Source organism: Paramisgurnus dabryanus, chromosome 5 (genome assembly GCF_030506205.2).
Source record: "Paramisgurnus dabryanus chromosome 5, PD_genome_1.1, whole genome shotgun sequence".
In the NCBI taxonomy this organism is placed as follows: Eukaryota; Metazoa; Chordata; class Actinopteri; order Cypriniformes; family Cobitidae; genus Paramisgurnus; species Paramisgurnus dabryanus.
Window position 1 is genome coordinate 24,378,756 of NC_133341.1, and position 18,512 is coordinate 24,397,267.

The following is an 18,512-nucleotide window of genomic DNA, read 5'->3' on the forward strand; positions in this document are numbered from 1 at the left end:
GGACCAGCAGATGTCCCCTTTCTTAGAAAAAGCACACTATTATTGACATAAATGCTGAATAATTACATAAATTATGTGATCATTTTTGTCAGAAGAACCCCCTTTCCATAGTTACCAAAGGTGAAATCATTCTGTAAACACTCTCTAATCTACACAAATTAAAGACACACAGAATAAAGAAAAGCTTTTACATGACTGGTTAAAAAACGAAGTAACATCTCATTATTGTTGACTAACTTGTTCTAGAATAAGTTTTTCTTCATCTAAAGCTGAACTGAACGGTTTCTTTCATTTTGACTACTTAAAAAGAAACACAGATGTAAAAATGAAAGAAACCAATTAATACCCTTTCTACATATACTATTCTATACACTACAGAAGCCTTATTGAGACTAAACATTTAATGAAGCGTGTAAGTAAAAGCACAAAACTGCCTTGCTTTTATACACATAGCTTCATATGTTTTCTTTTTTACATCTTTGCAAGTAGCCTATTTGTAGTCCATGACTATAGGTAATAATATAAATAAGTATAAGTTGGTATGTGTAATTGTTATATATAGATAAATGTGTGTGTGACTTTAAGAGAGGGATGGGCGTGGTTTAAGTCCCAGTGACTTCAGTGAGGTAGACTTTTCCACTCAAGTTTCGCTACTGAAACACCTGCAGGCGCTACATAGGGAGTTAACGTTATTGTGTTTTGCAGAACCATTTTAAGCGTTTTATAAGACTCAATTTGTATAAAGTTGTGTTTTGAACTGTATCTCATAGAGTTGCCGAAGCGTTTTGGCCAAATATGGGGCCTTTTGCGGGTCGGGATTTGTATTCGTTGCTCCTGGTGGCCTCTTTTCTCCAGGTGTCGCAGGCCACTTACCTGTGCACCGCATACCTGAACGTTTCCTACGTCGTTCCTGAAACAAACCAAACGACGTGGTATCAGGACGAAATCGGGTTGTATGGACAAGATTCACCCAAAGCTTCTGTCTCGGGGAATTTATATTTAGCCGACCCAATCTACGGCTGTGACCGGGACACGGTTTATCACCGACCGAACGGCACCAAGAGATGGATCGCCTTAATTCAGCGCGGATACGGATGCACGTTCAGCGACAAAATTAACGTGGCGGCCAAGAACGGGGCTGTCGCTGCTATTATTTTTAACGATTATGGGACGGATAATCGAGTTATTCAGATGTCCCACCCAGGTATGTACCTTAACCAACAGATGAAGTCTAGATGTGACACAATGCTTTTGGGACACAGGTTGTGCATTTTTATGGCTGTATTAAGTTGAACATATGACGTTTATGGGCTTCAGGAAAATGTTGTACTCTAACCCGGGCGTTGTGTAAGTTGTTTAAACAGGACGGGCCACTAAGCGGAAGCGTGCGCACAAGTCACCTGTTTTGGGTGAAAAGGACAAATTTCTGATTTTAAAGTACAGTGAAACTCATATGGAGAAATGCACTGCGCAATCATTCAGTATCATGACACCGAGCTTTTGCAATAGCCTGTAATAAATCCGCGTGTTTTATAACGTCATGTCATAAAAAAGCACCTAGGTGTGGTTGCAATTAAATGTGGAGATGAAGAAATTGCCAGGAAGCATTTATGACCGTTTACGATCTAAAATAGAATGTTTCTAAAATTAGTTTTAGAAACCCAAATTAGTTTTTTTATAAGAGCCTCTGACATCACTGTGGGACCAGTGTGTAACGCACGACCCAGGCTGCGTGGATATTTTCCCCCTTTGGTTTTGGGGAAAAGTTATTCAAAAGTCATTATAAATCATTCAAAACAATCTGCATGTTGATGGATCGGCTTTCTCCCTATCTTAAACACCAGGTTGCTAAGAATAATGGTGTGTGTTGTGGTATGGGCATGCGCCCTGTGTCTATTTATGACGGTCAATTCTGTTTGTGTGTACCTCCAGGCACAAACATCGTAGCAGTTATGATTGGCTACGCCAGTGGGATGGAGATGGCGATGCTGCTACAGCAAGGCATCCCAGTTACCATAGCAATAGATGTTGGGAAGCAGCATGGTCCCTGGATGAGTCACTACTCTGTGTTTTTCGTCTCCATCTCCTTCTTTATCGTCACCGCGGCAACAGTCGGATACTTCATCTTCTATTCGGCCCGGAGGCTGAACAACCTCAGGCAGCAGAACCGCAGTCAGGTACCACTAAGGATCTGTATGAAAGGCTGCTATTTTGAAGGAGTTTAAGCTTTTACACTTACAAAAAAGTTTCTATGGTAACCATAGTCTAGGCCAGGGGTAGGCAAGGTTGGTCCTGAAGTGCCGATGTCCTGCCGATTTTAGCTCCAACCCTGATAAAACCTTGCCAACCTGTAGTTCTCAGTTACTCTTTAGACCTTGATTAGAGCTGGAGCTAAAGTCTGCAGGACATTGGCACTAAAGAACCAACGTTGCCTACTTCTGGTCTAGAGTAGACACTGAACTGACTGATATGAACTTGTTTTTTTTATTTGTATGCATTTGGCAGACACTTTTAAAATGTGTTTGTGTGTTCCTGTATATAACTCCATGAAAAGCATTGCTTTAGACACTCAAAAGGTCATGGGTTCGATCCCAGGAAACAAAAATACTGATAAAAATGTGTATACCTTGTAATGAACTGTAATTCGCTTGAGATAAAAGCATCTGCCAAATGCATGAATTTAAGTGTTATCAATTAATGTGTGGTCCCTGGGATTCAAACTTGTGACTTTTGCTTGGCTAACGCAATTCTTTGTGACCTGAGCTACAGGTTAGACATAACTGTAGTAGGGCTGCATGACATACCGAAAAAATTATCGTTATTGTTATAACAGTGTGTGATAGCCATATCGCAGGGTTGTGATAACTTTATTTACTATAAATTTATTTTATGTGTCTATAATCTGTGTGTTGAGATTGTCCAGATTAGATCAATTAGAAGGAGCCTTACCAAATACCCGCAAAGTAGGTCATACTATTGGCTTGACAGTGGTCGCAAAGGTGAAGAGAGCAGAGAGCTGAAAATAAATATGGCAGGAGGAGAGTCGAGCGAGGAAAACTAAGGCAACAAACTTATGTCTAATAAGCTGTACGTCTGAAATTAGTTTTTTTCTAGCCTGAATTACATGTAATTACATCAAAAGAATATGTATTAGCTGTTTATTTCATTATGATAATTACATATCTTAAGGATTTTTTTAAATAGCATTTCTCTAGGGAAATGATATACAGCAAGAAATATTGTTATCGCAACAGAAGAATCGTACATCGCATACTTTTTCAATATTGTGCAGGCCTAAGCTGTAGTGATATAACTGATATTTGATATCTGAAAGTTTGTTAAAATGATACAACAATTAAACAACATATTTCCGACCAACAATGAAACCTGACATCAACCGTACCATAAAATTTGTTTCTTAACCCTTAAAGATCCTTAAAAAAACTTGCGTCAGTGTTCCAAAAAATGTCACCTTCCCAAAAATTGCTCTAAAAATATCATTCATCAGTTTTTTTTTTTTCATTTTAAATGATTCAATCTTTTAGAACTATTTCTGCCTGATACATGCAAATCAAATATTAATTACATTTGTGGAAATTTTACCCCCTTATATGCCCATTTGTTTACATTAACCCTTGTTTTTTAGCAGAAAAATATTTTCCAAAAAACACATTTGAGCTACCATGTGATTATTATTATTATTATTATTATTATTATTATTATTATTATTATTACTATTATTATTATACCCTGGGATGGGTCAAAGATTAGTAGCATCATTGATTTTGATGCATTGTTATTTTTGAACAAGGTCAGATTTTATACAAAACTCACACTTGTGATCCTAAGGCCAAAAAATGTCACATTCCCAAAAACTGCTCTAAAAATATCATATATATATATATATATATATATATATATATATATGATCCAGCGGCCATATTGAGTGTTGCAATGTGGCCTATCCATAGTAATAATAATGCTGAATCTTGTTATATTCAGTATCTTAGATAAAACATTGGTTACCATGGTAAATTGTTGTAAGGGAAGTGTGGTTGTGCTTAATCTTAAGTACATATATTTTATATATTTTATAATATTATAATTTTATGTTTAGTTCTGTGAATGTAGCAGGTGAGACGTGTTTATGAATTGCACAAAATGCACACGCTGTTTAGTTCTAGGAATTACAACTGCATGTAAATGCAGGCGTGAATCCCCCAAGTTATTGTTATGTGTGTCTTTTGTTTTTCACGGATGTGAACTAACAAAAGGTTATTGTGAGTACGTAAACCTGTCAGTGTTCAAATTAAAGTTGTGTTACTGAAAACACTACAGGGTTTAATTTGGTTTTTTGACTACCTGTATGATTCAAAAGTGAATTATAGTACATGGTTGGCACTATGAGGATTGTGACATTTCTGTTTGACAGTTTATTTAGCACATCACATGCATAGTTTCACACTGCATATTTGTTTTCGCTGTTCTTGTCAAACTTGCTTTTAACTGGCTGGACTAGTTCTGTTTTGAACTGTGCTGTACTTTTTACCATTTTGTCAACCTTTATGTCCTAACTGTACAGTATGTACCAAAGCTTGGGTAATTAAGTGTGGTTTTGGTTAAAGTTTAGTTAAAATTACAACCTCCTTGTGCTCTTATTGCTGTCAAGAGATTTTTCTGTGGAGAATATATGTAAGCAGCACAATAGAGTCAAAAGACATAACAAAGGTGTGCTTAAAGTACTTGTACTATAAAAGGGGTAGAATAATAGATGGTAATCACTCGAAACAAAAGCCACTGTTGATCATGTCAATTGTGGATTGTAGATGGTACGCATAATATGAATCACATCATTTCTATCATATCTATTGACTAGTTTCAGGTGAGTTGTTGTGTGATGAATTGCTTCAGGCTTGTCACATTTTGCTACTCTGAAATGTTTTGTTTTGTCATTTTAAGAAAGTAGTCTCAAGCAGTGTTTGAATAACGCCGTTTAAAAGAACGGCGTTACGTAACGACGTTCATTTTTCAGTAACGGGCTAATCTAATTAATTACTTTTCCCACCGTTACAACGCCGTTAACGTTACCGGACGTTAAATGCGGTGCGTTACTATGCACTGACTTAACCTGTGTGATCCAAACGCAACCCTGGCTCACAGCTAGTGAGGAGGTAGGTTAATAACGAGATAAGCGATTATGATTGGCTAAGGCAGAGTAATGTGTTTCATGGTAGCCAATCAGAGCCAGTGTTGTTATACACATGCCAGCGCACGCGCCTGCGGCGACACACACACAGGGCGAATTCCAATCGAAAGTGATGATCACTATGCCCTATTCCCTTCGAAGATCAAATCTCTTGATGTATAAACTCTAGATAAAGTTGCGCAATGTTGTCTGATAGTGTGGCTAATTAAAATACACTTGGTGATAAAATACAGCGTCTTTTTCTGTTTATTTGGATTTTACATCCCCTTCGCGAAGTGCCCTTCAAGGGCGCACAAACGGCATTTGGAATTTACCCACACACACGCAACAGCTAAACAGAGATTCGCGGCAGTAGAAGAGATGGCGAGTCAGGAGGAGCAATCCGATGAAAAGTTGGCATTTTCAAGGTGGAGATATAAGCACTACTTCAAATTCATTATGGTCAAAGCAAGAACGTGCATGTAATGTGTACATTATGTCCGGGAGCGAAGACTTTGTCGACATCCGTTGTAAGCAACTCTAATTTAATGAATCATATTGTTAAACTGTTTACTTTTTTAATGAAGAAAACGAAATACAGCAGCCTATGTCTTCCAGACTATTTATCTCAGTTTGATTTATTTAATTTGCTACAGTTATTGCAAACACACTTTATATTATTTAACTGTTTACTTTTGAAGAAAATACCTGAAGTACAGTATGTCTACCAGACCAGTTGTCTGACATTGGGAGTTTGATTTATTTAATTAAGAATACGACTACAGAGCAAACACACTTTTTGTTGTTTAAAAGTTAACTTTTTGTGAACAAAACACTTGGAAGTACAGGTTGTTTACTTGACCAGTTGTCTCAGGTTGAGAGAGTTTTATTTAATTTAGTTTGCTGAAGTTAAATGCACTTTATATGGTGTAACTGTTTACTTTTCTTACAAAGATAATACTTGAAGTGTAGGATAAAACTCTTGCTGTCTGTTGACGTGCAATAAATATGGAAAGTTATGTATGAACACCTGTCTGTTCTACTCATTTCAACTGACATGTGAAAACTGCTAAAAAAATACAAATTCTTTGACATATAGCAACTTTTTTTTAACCGTAACGCAAATAGTTACTTTCCCTGGTAACGAGTTACTTTTATTATAGAGTAATTCAGTTACTAACTCAGTTACTTTTTGGAACAAGTAGTGAGTAACTATAACTAATTACTTTTTTTAAGTAACGTTCCCAACACTGGTCTCAAGTCATGGAAAGTGTTATGTTTTGTTTTGTCATTTTAAGAAAGTAGTCTCAGGTCATGAAGTGATTTTATACAGCATACATTTTTATTCATCAGTTAGTTGAAAGAAAAGAGCTACAAAAACCCATAGGTAGAAAGGTGGTGGGCGGTAAAGAGTTTTTAACTTAATTTTGGTGCTAGCTAAGGGCCAGTAGAAAAATCTATGCCTGTAAAACAGGTTGATAATGCCGGTCAGATTGTGTAAAGCAATTGTGTTGGTCAGTGTGAATTGGACTAACAAAGTCTGGAGTTTTGTCAGCATTGTTGGGCTTTATTGTAATGGTTATTTAAATCTTCGGTCTTTCTCATAGGCAAATTTCAAAGGCGATTCACATGGGTGAATGGGTGTCAAATGGGATTGTCATGCGCATCTCGTCAGTAAAGCTGGTTCTGTATTATAAATCCCGCTCTATTTGAAAGCATGTGATGACGATTTACTACTAATTACAGAACCGGCTTTACTGATGAGATGCGCATGACAATTGCATCTGATATATCACCCAACCCTACGTATGGGTCTTATTTATTGTACACGTATGGGTTAATATTGTGGAATAATATGTACGATAATAACAAATAAATATTAGTACCAGTGAAATTTCGTGATTTTCAATAGTTTTGAGAATGCAGCACAGACTAATGCTATTAAACAGACTAGGGATGCACCGATACCGATACTGGTATCGGCCTCAATACCACATTTTCTAAAGTACTTGTTAAAATTCCCCCGATACCTGGAATCGATACCACGGTCTGAGAAATGTCTATGTTTGAGGTGCGTGTAAGGGGTTAATGCCTTTTGTGTTGTCCAAAGAGGCAGAGTTTACAACAAACTGGAAAACTAGTCCTTTTGTTTTTTTGTAAAATTATATGACTAAAGCTGTTACCTGTAAATTTAAATCATGTTTTTTTATTAAGTACTCGGTATCGGTATCGGCAAGTACTGAAATGCAATCGGTGCATCCCTAAAACAGACACCCTAAATTTATAAAACTTGTGTAGGTATTTTAAGGTATTTAGCATGAATTAAACAAGTTTTTAAGTTGTTATTTATGAAAAAGAAATAAAAAACATAGTGTTTTTTATTTGTTAAGTTAAATTAAAGGTTCACAGTGTACATTTTTAGCAGCATCTAGCGTAGGGTGGTCCTTATTTTTCAACTTTTAAAAGTTTATGCTCTCACCCCACCAATATGTTTGAATAAATAAATTTAAAAAATGGTAAAGTTTTTGCAAAAATACGTGATTTTGGAAATATTCAAAGGCTTTGAGGAACCTCTAGATAATTATAAGAACAATTAAATTTTTTGCACACTGTGTTTTATTGATATCCTAATACATTTAAGGGGTGAGAGTTGAACATTAAAAAAAAAAAAGTGCCCCATTGTAAGGGACTACCCTAATCTAGCGGTGCGGCTGTAAATAGCAAGTCCACAGCTCACCCCTCCCTTTCGAAACGCATAGTGAAGCTACATTAGCCGCCACAGGACAGATGTGACGAAACAAGCAGTTTGTCGATTCAGGGCTACTGTAGAGACGTAAAATGGCAACTTACATGTAAGAATACCCATGGTGTATGTAGATAAAAATGACTCATGCTAAGGTAATTAAACCAATAGAGTTCATTAAGTTCCACTGATAATATAGCTATGTGTATAATATTGCCTTTCTGTCACAAGATAGAAATCTAAACACAAGCAGTTTCAGGAGATGCATATGAGATGTCAACAAGCAGCTTACCTGCCATCTTGACTGTTAAGCTTTTTCCGATGTTATAGACGGCATCAGGGTACTTGTTTGAATATACCTGACTGTTATTGTCACTTTGTAACATAGAACTGATACGTCTGATGTCCCTTCCTAGTGCTGTTACTTTAAAAAAAATACTAAATCACTTTTTAATAGGGACTGGACTTAACTGGACTCCCAACATATCAGACGAGCGTTGGGCGGACATTGCACTAGGTCACAAAGTGGTGAGTTTTGATACAGGTGGCTGCATCAGAGCCAAATAGCGCATTTCAAAATTAAATTCTTTTATCAGCAAGTTTTGAAAACGACCGATGACAATAAAAATGCTTGATATCGGCCCAGATAATCAACGACTCCTACTTTTTAATAGTTATTTAAGAAATAATTAATTGGTGCTACATTCAATGGTTTTGTATGCAGAACAGATTACTGTATCTTGATTCAACATTTCAGTTGTGAGATTTTAGGGAAGTACCAACCCTTGTTTATGTTGTCATGTTGTGTATTGGCCACCAGTTGTGAGATGCAGTACCAGTTTTAGCCACAAGTTTGGTGATTGCAGTACCAGCTTTGACCACAATCCTACACACTGTTCCTTTAATGAACACATACAAGCATCTTTGGGTTACTGGGGACCCTGCAGACACATCTATGTTTGTTACATAAAACCCTTTCCATTCATTCCTATGTTTTTGTCAGAGTTGTATTGCATACTTCATATCTCAGAAGAGTCTTTCGTTTAATCAGATTTGTAAAAAACAGATCAGCTGTTCTGTGCTACTTTCCCAGAAAATAAAGAGCCCTTGGAGGCGTATCGCGAACGGAGCAGGCAATACACACAAAACATTATCCCACCATCTCTGGATAACTTGCATGTTCATGTCGTTCACAATATATACCCTTACGCAATGATTGCCAACAAAACACAGACATTTGATGCAGTTTGTTATGTATTCTCTCATTTTCTAAAAAAAAAAAAACTTAAGTGCATTTGGTGCAGAAATACGCCATTATGCATCCAAATACTCATGTTATGCTTTTTTGACACTTTGCCTATGTTTAGCTTGAGGAATCCAACTCTTTAACAGTGTTAATAAATCAGAATGCTTGAAATGGCTTTAGACCCCCCCCCCCCTTAACAAAATAATAGATGGAAAGGCTTTTTACAAAAAAAACTATTGCATGAAAATGATGCACGTTAAGTGATGTTAATATCTACGTTACCCTTTGTTACCGCCTTTACTGACGTAAAAACCACATGGCAACAGTGTCCGTGGACAAATGCGGAAGTAATAGCGTCTGTCGGGCCACTCGCTTTTTTATGGTAAGTTAGTTTATCTGAACACTTAATTCTGTGCTGTGTTAACAAACCATTGTATTGGACTAATACTGTAACATCTATGACTAGCAATTGCGTTTTGAACATTACATTAAACCTTATATAATGAAAAAAAAAACGATGTCATCAAACACAACATTTATAAAACTTGATTACTTTACCTCATGTGTAACATGATTTCTCGTTCCCGTCTGATTGATGGCCATCAGCGTTTGAGTTAAAGACGACAAATCCCATCAGTCCACGCTGCTTCAGAGCATCATTAATCTACGAAAATTGTTATTGATTTGATCTGGCGCCATCTAGCGGCGCGGATAATACAAATTGCATCTTTAATATGCGTTCCCTCTCGTGAGGAGGTAGAGTGTTGCGCATGTGCATTTTTTTTTATTAAAGTGGAGGGGCAGTTCTTTTAAAAAATTCTGGAAAATCTTCCGCTATACCTTTAAGATATTCTGTAAATATAGACGAAATATTTGGACTAAAAGCATGAGCGCTGTAAATTCTGTAAACTGCTATAAAAGCTGTTTTCTGTAGTTTAATAATATGCACATGTTTCTTTTTTGGACATAGTATTTTTGTAGTTTTGATTTATTAAAGTCCTGTTGTGATCACATGTTAGATCTCATTTTGTGGTGTGTTTTGTTATGGAGAGATTTGTTTGTGTTTTTCCTTGCACAAGCGGAAAGACTCATACCAGTTGCATGGGGTTTTAAAGTGATTAATTTAAAAAACCACATCAGGAAACAAGATCCTTTTTTGTCTGAAATGTGAAAGTGTGGATTGACCAGCGATTCAAAGACAAGCTGACATCAGTGATAAGGTTATATTGTAACACTGTAATATTACAGTATAACAATATTACAATTTAATATACTTGTAATATTAGACCTCATGTCAATTATAGAGTGTTTGTGAATTGACTGACTACATAAAGCCATGGCAGTACATTTAAACTTTGTTTCCCTTTTATACTGCATGTGTTTAATGTTCAGTTACTTAAATGTGCTTTGTTGCAAGTGTTTGTGGAGAAGAGCAAACACATTTGTGTGCACTTTGTGTGTGTGCTCAGCGTTAGTACTCACATTACACTTCTGCAATATTCATACACTTCCTGAAAAACCAGTGAGACTAGAACAGGACACAGACATGCATACCTCAAGCTCTGTTTTTCTGTTCTTCTTTTACAGAAAAAGCTGAAATCTGAAGCAAAAAAGGCAATTGGTCAGCTGCAGGTTCGCACGTTGCGACCAGGGGACCAGGTACATCTATCTGTGCATTTCCCATGTGTCCATGGATATGTAAATGCAGACGTATAACGTGTGTGTGCGTGAACATTTCAGAAGAAAATTCACACATCTGCGTGCATTTTCTTGGCAATGCTTTCGTTTTCATTTTTCTGGGCTGTAAAGACAACCGTTGGACACTATTAATCACGCAATGTTAATGACAAATATAAATAAGGAAATGACCTTTATTTAAATTAAACATATTATGTACAGAACAACTAAAGGTCAAAGGTTAAAAATAAAAGCATATGAAATTTTATCAAAGGTGCACTATGAAAGATTTTTAGTACTGTATAAAACAACATCAAATTCGGCTCTTCTTTTGTGCAGAACACTGTTAGAAGCGCACAACGTAACCAAATATTTAGTATGTTTGTACACTTTCCTCACAAAATTTCCATTTACAACCACACATGTACAAATTTATAAGTCTCCCACAATGAATTTGCTACTTGGTTTGTATCCGCCTTTGTTATCAGCAAGGCTTGCGTGTTAGACAGAAAATTATTCAAAGCACAAAGTTAATTCTGCAGACCTTAAGGGTTATTTCCTAGTAATAGTAGTAGTAGTAGTAGGAGGAGGAGGACGTATTGTGTACATAAGCCGTATGTACATTGCAAACTAATACTGAGTTAATGACGCAAACCTTTCTAACCGAACACATTGCAACTCTGCAGTGCTTTTCAGACACATCCTTTCCTTTAGGGCTTAACAACAGGTTAAAACCAAATCCAGATTCACCCTGCTTTTGTAATGACCGATGATTGGCTAAAGTTTTTGTGGAAGGATCAGCCTTTTTTCATTTTAGCTGCTTTTGGTATGATCGTTGCGCTTGCTTGCGCAAGTGTGCGTCATTATTGGCTAGTGCCTACACATCCTGCCTTCCAGAAATGTCTTGAGCATCCCAAGAAAAAGCAGTGAAGCAGTGTAATTGCCCACGTTTCTGTACAACAGGTTCCAGTTACACAGAATTAAATATTATAGTGCAAACAACAAAAATTGATTTCCACCTATGTGGACATCCGGGTCTTAGGAGGTTAAAGATTACATTTTAAAATGTATTTGAGTAATATTTTTACATTAAGATTTTTTTACGAATGCTTAATATCAATAAGATAAGTTACTGAGCACTTAACACTCGTAATCAGCTTGATAATTTGTGTGTGTCTTGCAGGAGACTGGCCCTGATGCGGACACCTGCGCAGTGTGTATCGAGTTGTATAAACCAGGAGACGTCCTGTCAGTTCTCACATGCAAGTATGTTCATATTGGTCTTGTTTTTAATATAAATGCGAACGTTCCTGTCTTTCCAGTCGTATTGTGGGCGTACACTTATGTTAATGTCTGTTTTGCAGTCATTTCTTCCATAAGTCCTGCATAGAGCCATGGCTGCTGGAGCACAGAACCTGCCCGATGTGCAAATGTGATATCCTTAAAGCCCTCGGAGTCGAGGTGAGTTCAACCACCTGTCAAATTTAAAACGACATGGTTTGTGGAGTGTTATCCTCAAAGCTTTATGTGTGGTTAACACACGCTCATACGCTCCCCTCCAAACATGCGCTAACAAATATCTTCCTCCCCTAACTTGCCTTCGAGGTGTGTCAGAAATTTATGGCAGCTGATACCTGCAAGTCAGCCAGTGACTTTACAGAAAGTGTTTTTGTTTGAAAGGAAGCTGGTTTTTATTTTATTACAGCCAATGATTAAATCTGAGAGAGATAAAGTGATGATAAATCAGATTTCTTTGATGGTTGTCAAAGAGGAAGAGATTTAATAAACTTCTAATGTCAGCCATATGTAGAGAGATGCGTCATGTGCCTGGAGCAATTCATTTCAGAGTCATGTGGAGTCTGCTGATGGTTGGTTGTCAGCTGTTTATGTGACACATTTTTGGTCGCTGATCTTCAAGATCAACTGTAGAGTCTAGCAGTGAAGATCCCTGTTTTTTACCCAGTTTTCACTCCTGAATCAGTTCCTCATATCAGTCTATATCTCGTTTCAGTATAGCACTGCTGTATAAAGTATAAATGCGCACTAATATAGGAATGTCTCAAATCGTTGCCATATTGCTTATGCTCAGACATACTTGTATGCCAATAAACCCCTGTATTTTTTTTTCCATAACGTTGTTTATTGTGTCAGAAGGACACACTTGGACATGAAAACAGATTGGATCTCCTTGAACTAAATTACTTATCGTCAACAAAGACACACCTTAGTACAAAGTTTACTTGAGTCATGCTCACTTGTGTAAAAACATTTTATTGCCATCTCAAGCTCACTTGATGGAAGAATTTTATCAAAGTGCGTCACCAAAATGTGCCCCGATTTGCCCGACAGGAATTGATGTTAAAGTCGCCATGAAACGGAAGTAGCGATTGCCTTATTTTCCCCGTGGTGACGTATATCCGAATGAAACGGCTTTTGAGATTAAATAAGGCAGGGCTGGATTTTAATTTGTCCATCGAGATCTGATTGGATCGTTTGAAGTTGGGTCGTGTTGCTAATTGCTAATCACTGCGATCTTCTCCCGGACCCCGCCCACCTGCCATACTTTTGACCGGAAGTGAAGAGAGATCGTTTTGAGGAGGGGAGGAGATTTGCATTTTTGATTAAAGATTATGAGCACACACGAATTTTTAAAAAATAATGAAGCTCACAGATAAGTCATTTGTTAATAATACCACACTATTAAAAATACATATATAGTTTTTCATTTCAATTTCATTGCGACTTTAACTTTGCCCATTTTATGCCAATCATATTTTCCCTTTAATATAATATAAATGCCTTTGCTTCAGCTAGGCCTTCATTTGGGTGTGTTTTTTCACCAGCTTGAAAATGTCTGTTAAGGATGGCATGCAAACTACTGCGGTGACTAAGGTGAACTCCGAAAATAAAATTCAAATGAGCTGTAAGGAATTTTCCATGTGGCATCATGGTAGAAAGTGCTATAGCAATGATAAAAGCAAAATCACAATTCATTAAATCACCTCCCGGGACTCTTCTGTTTTGTCTGATCTAGCAGGTCAGCCTAGCGTATAGTTTTGAATAGCTATTTTAATTTAAATAATTCTACACTACACACATAGAGGCGGTATAGGGGGTTTCCCGGACAGTGTTTATCCTCTTTGACACATGTTTACATATATCAGTGCTGTTGTTTTGTTTCAAGATGCACACCAGTAATGTTTTTTGTAAGGTTTGCTTTTTAAAACTACATAAAGCGAAACTCCAGCCAAAATTACCCCATGATTTACTTACCACCAAACAATGAGATACATATTCCATCATCTTTCAGACTTATACATTTGAAGTTATTTTAGCAAAATTTCCTTGATTTTCCAAGCTTTTAACGGTAGATAAAAGGGATCAGGGAACAACAACTGACTTTGAAGTTCATCCATCCTTTACATTATGTAATCAACACAGCTCCGAGGGGTTAATAAAGGCTAATTGATGCCATTTTGTGAAGTATAATATCCATATTTTAAACTGTAATAACTAGCTTTCAGTAATGACAACATCTTGACGTCAAAAGTTGTTTTAAAGCTTGAAAAATCAAGGACATTTACAAAAATCCAAATATGCTTGTCTGAAAGATGATTGACATATGTATTTCAAATTGCTTAAGGACGAGTAAATAATAGGGTAATTTTGATTTAATTTAATTTTAAATGTCCTTATATAACTAAGGCGTAGTTCTGGGGCCTCATTTATAAAGCGTGCGTACGCACAGATCTGATCATAAAGTGTGCGTACGCAAAAATCCATGGCAAAGTCCATATTTATAAAAAAGTGCTTAACGCCACGTCAGGGTCTGAGCAGATGTGGGCACTTTTGCTTGTCTGATTGCTGTAGGTTTTTGGAAATAAAAGCCATTCTTGCTGTTTAAAATTAGTTTAAACATTGACAAGCACTCTTTTATATGTCTATGACGTAAATTAGCCAGTGTTTAGGCGGAGATCTGAAACTGCTCATCTGCACACAAGTTTAAGATCATTTGCGATTTATAAATTTCACATCTGAAAGAAAGGGGTACGTGCATTTTCTGTGTGCAAGTTTGGTTTATAAATCACACGTACGCATTTTTGATAAATGATCGTAAGATCAAATGTAGGATGGTTTCTACGCAGCATTTTATAAATGAGGCCCCTGGATTACTGTAAACCCTGTCCGAGAAACTGCCCTAAACATCCTATTGTGACTTGTATTGGATTATCATATTTCAAGTTTCCTGTCTCAGGCTTTTAATGTTCTGTAGGTATACATTTCCTTAATGTTGCCCAGCTCGTTTGTAAATGAATTGAACTTTAACAAGCAGATACAAAGCGATCTAGGCCTGTTTTGAACACCAGAGCATCTCAGACTATGTTTCTTGCACCTTTAGAGCTCGCTTTGGTTCTCGACGTTCCAAAGATTCTTTCTGGGCCATCATGACCCGAAATTGACATAGAAACCATTTGATTGTTCCAGATGTTTACTTTCCATGCACCTTGTGTTGAATGACAATAACTGGGTGGAACCTTTTGTCACTTGTTTTTGTAATTGTTATGTACACTGACCTTGAACTTCTCCTTTGTCATTGTGCTTCGTCATTATAGGAAACAGCAAAGTTCAGTTCTCTTCATCCTGCTGCTGTATGATTTTGGCAGCCTGTTTTTTAATGCCCTCCTCATTAATTATTTACTCATGTCGTTGCATACCTGTGAGACTTTTTGTTCATCGATGGAACACAGATTAAGATATTACTAACATAATCCAAGAGTTTTCTAGACAACTCTTTCATGGTCCAAAGAGGTAGTAAAGACATTGTAAAAATAGTCCATCCCAGGTGAGAAACAAGTACTCTTCCATAAGTGCACTAATTTTGTACTTAATATACAAAAAAATCTTATGTAGTACTTCTTGAGATAATTTTAAGATTGTCTAAGTGTCGTATATGTGCTATTTTAAGACACCATGAATGTGCTTTTAACATACAATTGCTGCTTAAAAATGTTTTTATTTAGATACCACCAAAGGGGGAACCTTCTGATCTCTTTCTGATGAAGTCAATACAGAAGTGACTTAAAATGGGTTTAAGTTTACTACAAGTCTAGTGGTTCCTTAAAGGGACATTTCACTTTTTTTAATATGCTAATTTTCCAGCTCCCCTTTCCAGTTAAATATTTGATGTTTACCGTTTTGGAATCCATTCAGCTGATCTCCGGGTCTGGCGCTTGCACTTTTAGCATAGCTTAGCACAATACATTGAATCTGATTAGACCATTAGCACTGCGCTAACAAATAACCAAAGGGTTTCAATATTTTTCCTATTTAAAACTTGACTCTTCTGTAGTTACAATGTGAAATGTAAATTAAAAGTTGTTTTTCAAGGCAGGGGTAGTGATATTGCGCACTGCTCGAAAATAGTCCCCTTGGTACAAGAAACACTAGAAAATCGCAACTATTAAATTTTCCGTCGGTTGATGCTAATGGTCTAATCAGATTCAATGGATTGTGCTAAGCTATGCTAAAAGTGCTAGCGCCAGACCTGGAGATCAGCTGAATGGATTCCAAAACGGTAAGAATCAAATGTTTAACTCTAGGGGAGCTAGAAAATGAGCATATTTTCAAAAAAAGTGGAATTTCCCTTTAATACATTATTAGTGCATGTTAGTTCATATTCATGGTGTCTCAAAATAACACATTTAAATACACTTAGATGTTCTTAAGATTATCTTAAGTACTGAAGAAGAATTTTAGTATATTGAGTACAAAATTAGTGTGCAAAAATAGAGCACTTTAAGTGCTATTGATGTGTACTTCTTTTTCACCTGGGATGGGACTACAATGGTTAAATATTTTATTTTATGAAGAGACATAAAGAGACACCATACTTTTGGTGCTCAAAACTTTCCACAAAAGCCATACACAAGTGTTTTAAGCGACAGCCACACATATGTATATATAGATGTGCCATTAACAACTTGCATCTAGAAATCGAATGAGTTATCTATGGCTGAAGCACGATCCCGTTTCTAACTTGTTTTTATAAATGCGTGTAGGAGACTGACTTTATGATGACAAAAGTTTCATTCTCAAATCTTATTTTTTTTAAACCTTGCTATTTCTTATAGATGGATGAGGAGGAGCAAGCACATATTTCAGTGCCTGATTTCAGATCTTTTTCCATCTCCGAGGACCTGCAAAGTGAGACCGCATCACACACACAAAGCGAGACTCCATCCTCTGGATATGCATCCATGCACGGAAACGAGCCATCCGCTACTACTGAAGAAACGCAAAACGGTATGTAAAATGCACACACTCACATTTCTTCCAAAATTTTCCCTTAACTTTCACATACAGGGTGCAGATTATGATGTCATAGCATAACACTGTTTACTGGTTTTATAGATAGTTTTCATTTGATATTTATGTTGGACTGAATTGGGAGAAAGTGTAGGAACCAATTGTAAAAAGTCTGTTTATACAAAAATATAATAATGCATAATAAAATTGAGGCACATAACATGGAGTAATTACAATGCTGTTTTGTGATGAATGGTGTTTAAGTGGTATGTTGTGATTGGTTTGCAGCTCAGCGAGTGGAACAGCTAGATGTGTCTCCTCTATATGATAATCTTGCCTTCGAGAGCGATGTTCACCACCATGATGAAGTCAGGACCTGAGCAGCACAGACAACCACTAATACACTACACTGATAAAGAGGAATGAGTTTGAGGACTTATAGTCATATTGAAGCACTGCTGAGCCCTTTTCTGATTAGTTTCTGACTAAGTGCCTATAATATTCTCTCTCTCTCTCTTTCTGTGACTATTTGACACTGTGGGTAATCTCAGTAATTTCTGGGTCAATCAGAGGTCATGATTTAATTATCTGTGATTAATTCCGGGTATTACTATACTTATTCAGGGTATAATTCCCACTGTGGTTTTGTCAGGCTAGATGATGTGTTCAAAGCAGCTGTGGAAACACAGCAAGAGAGAGAGAGAGAGCGAGTGCTCCACCTGCTGTACATCAATAGACATAACACACTGTACTTCCCTCTTGCCTTTGTTTTCATAGTTTATTCACGTATATGGTTCCAGTTTTGATGGAATTTTTAAATTGCAGAGTATATTGTGCCTTACACACACTTATGTATGTGTGCAAATGTAATGGGGCTACTTTTAGGATGTCTTAAATGAGATTTGAATATTTAAATAAGGGATGAAAATATATTCTTTACTCTTTTACAAAATGAAAAGTAATACATTAAAATTAACATTGTAAATAAAATATTTTATGAAAATGCTTGTGTCTGTCTAATTTGTGCGCATTTTGTGACATCAGCTGAGCATTTTTTTACCTTGTGTTTAAACACAACTACTCTTTATGAGACTCTAAGAAAGGATGTGTTTTTTACACTTTGTTTTGTATTATACTATTTAACATATTGTATGTTATTTTAACAAATTATGTGTTGATTTTGTGTTTAAATAAATAAATAAAAAGGACAACACAAAATGTGTTGTTCCGAAAATAACAGAGATGTGTCTAGTTGAGGACACCACATTAACTAGACGCAAAATGTGTTTTTAACACAACCAGAGGAGTGTACATCCTTTGAGTCATGGTGTGGTTCATTTATAAACTATGCCATA

At 36.5% G+C, this 18,512-nt stretch overlaps 1 protein-coding gene across 1 annotated transcript; it reads left to right on the forward strand.

Moving 5' to 3' along the window:
- Positions 1-624: 624 nt before the first annotated feature.
- Positions 625-18,160, forward strand: rnf128a (ring finger protein 128a). The gene is made up of 7 exons (XM_065250491.2): positions 625-1,204; positions 1,933-2,177; positions 10,762-10,833; positions 12,035-12,117; positions 12,216-12,312; positions 16,983-17,154; positions 17,446-18,160. Exons 1-7 carry the CDS (start codon positions 796-798, stop codon positions 17,535-17,537), a joined length of 1,170 nt encoding a protein of 389 aa, XP_065106563.1. The 5' UTR covers positions 625-795; the 3' UTR covers positions 17,538-18,160.
- The last annotated feature ends 352 nt before the right edge of the window (positions 18,161-18,512 follow it).

Coding starts and splice junctions, on each gene's coding strand:
- rnf128a (XM_065250491.2), top strand. CDS start 796: ATGGGGCCTTTTGCGGGTCGGGATTTGTATTCGTTGCTCCTGGTGGCC. Junction 1,205..1,932: donor TATTCAGATGTCCCACCCAG/GTATGTACCTTA, acceptor GTGTACCTCCAG/GCACAAACATCGTAGCAGTT. Junction 12,118..12,215: donor CTGTCAGTTCTCACATGCAA/GTATGTTCATAT, acceptor TCTGTTTTGCAG/TCATTTCTTCCATAAGTCCT.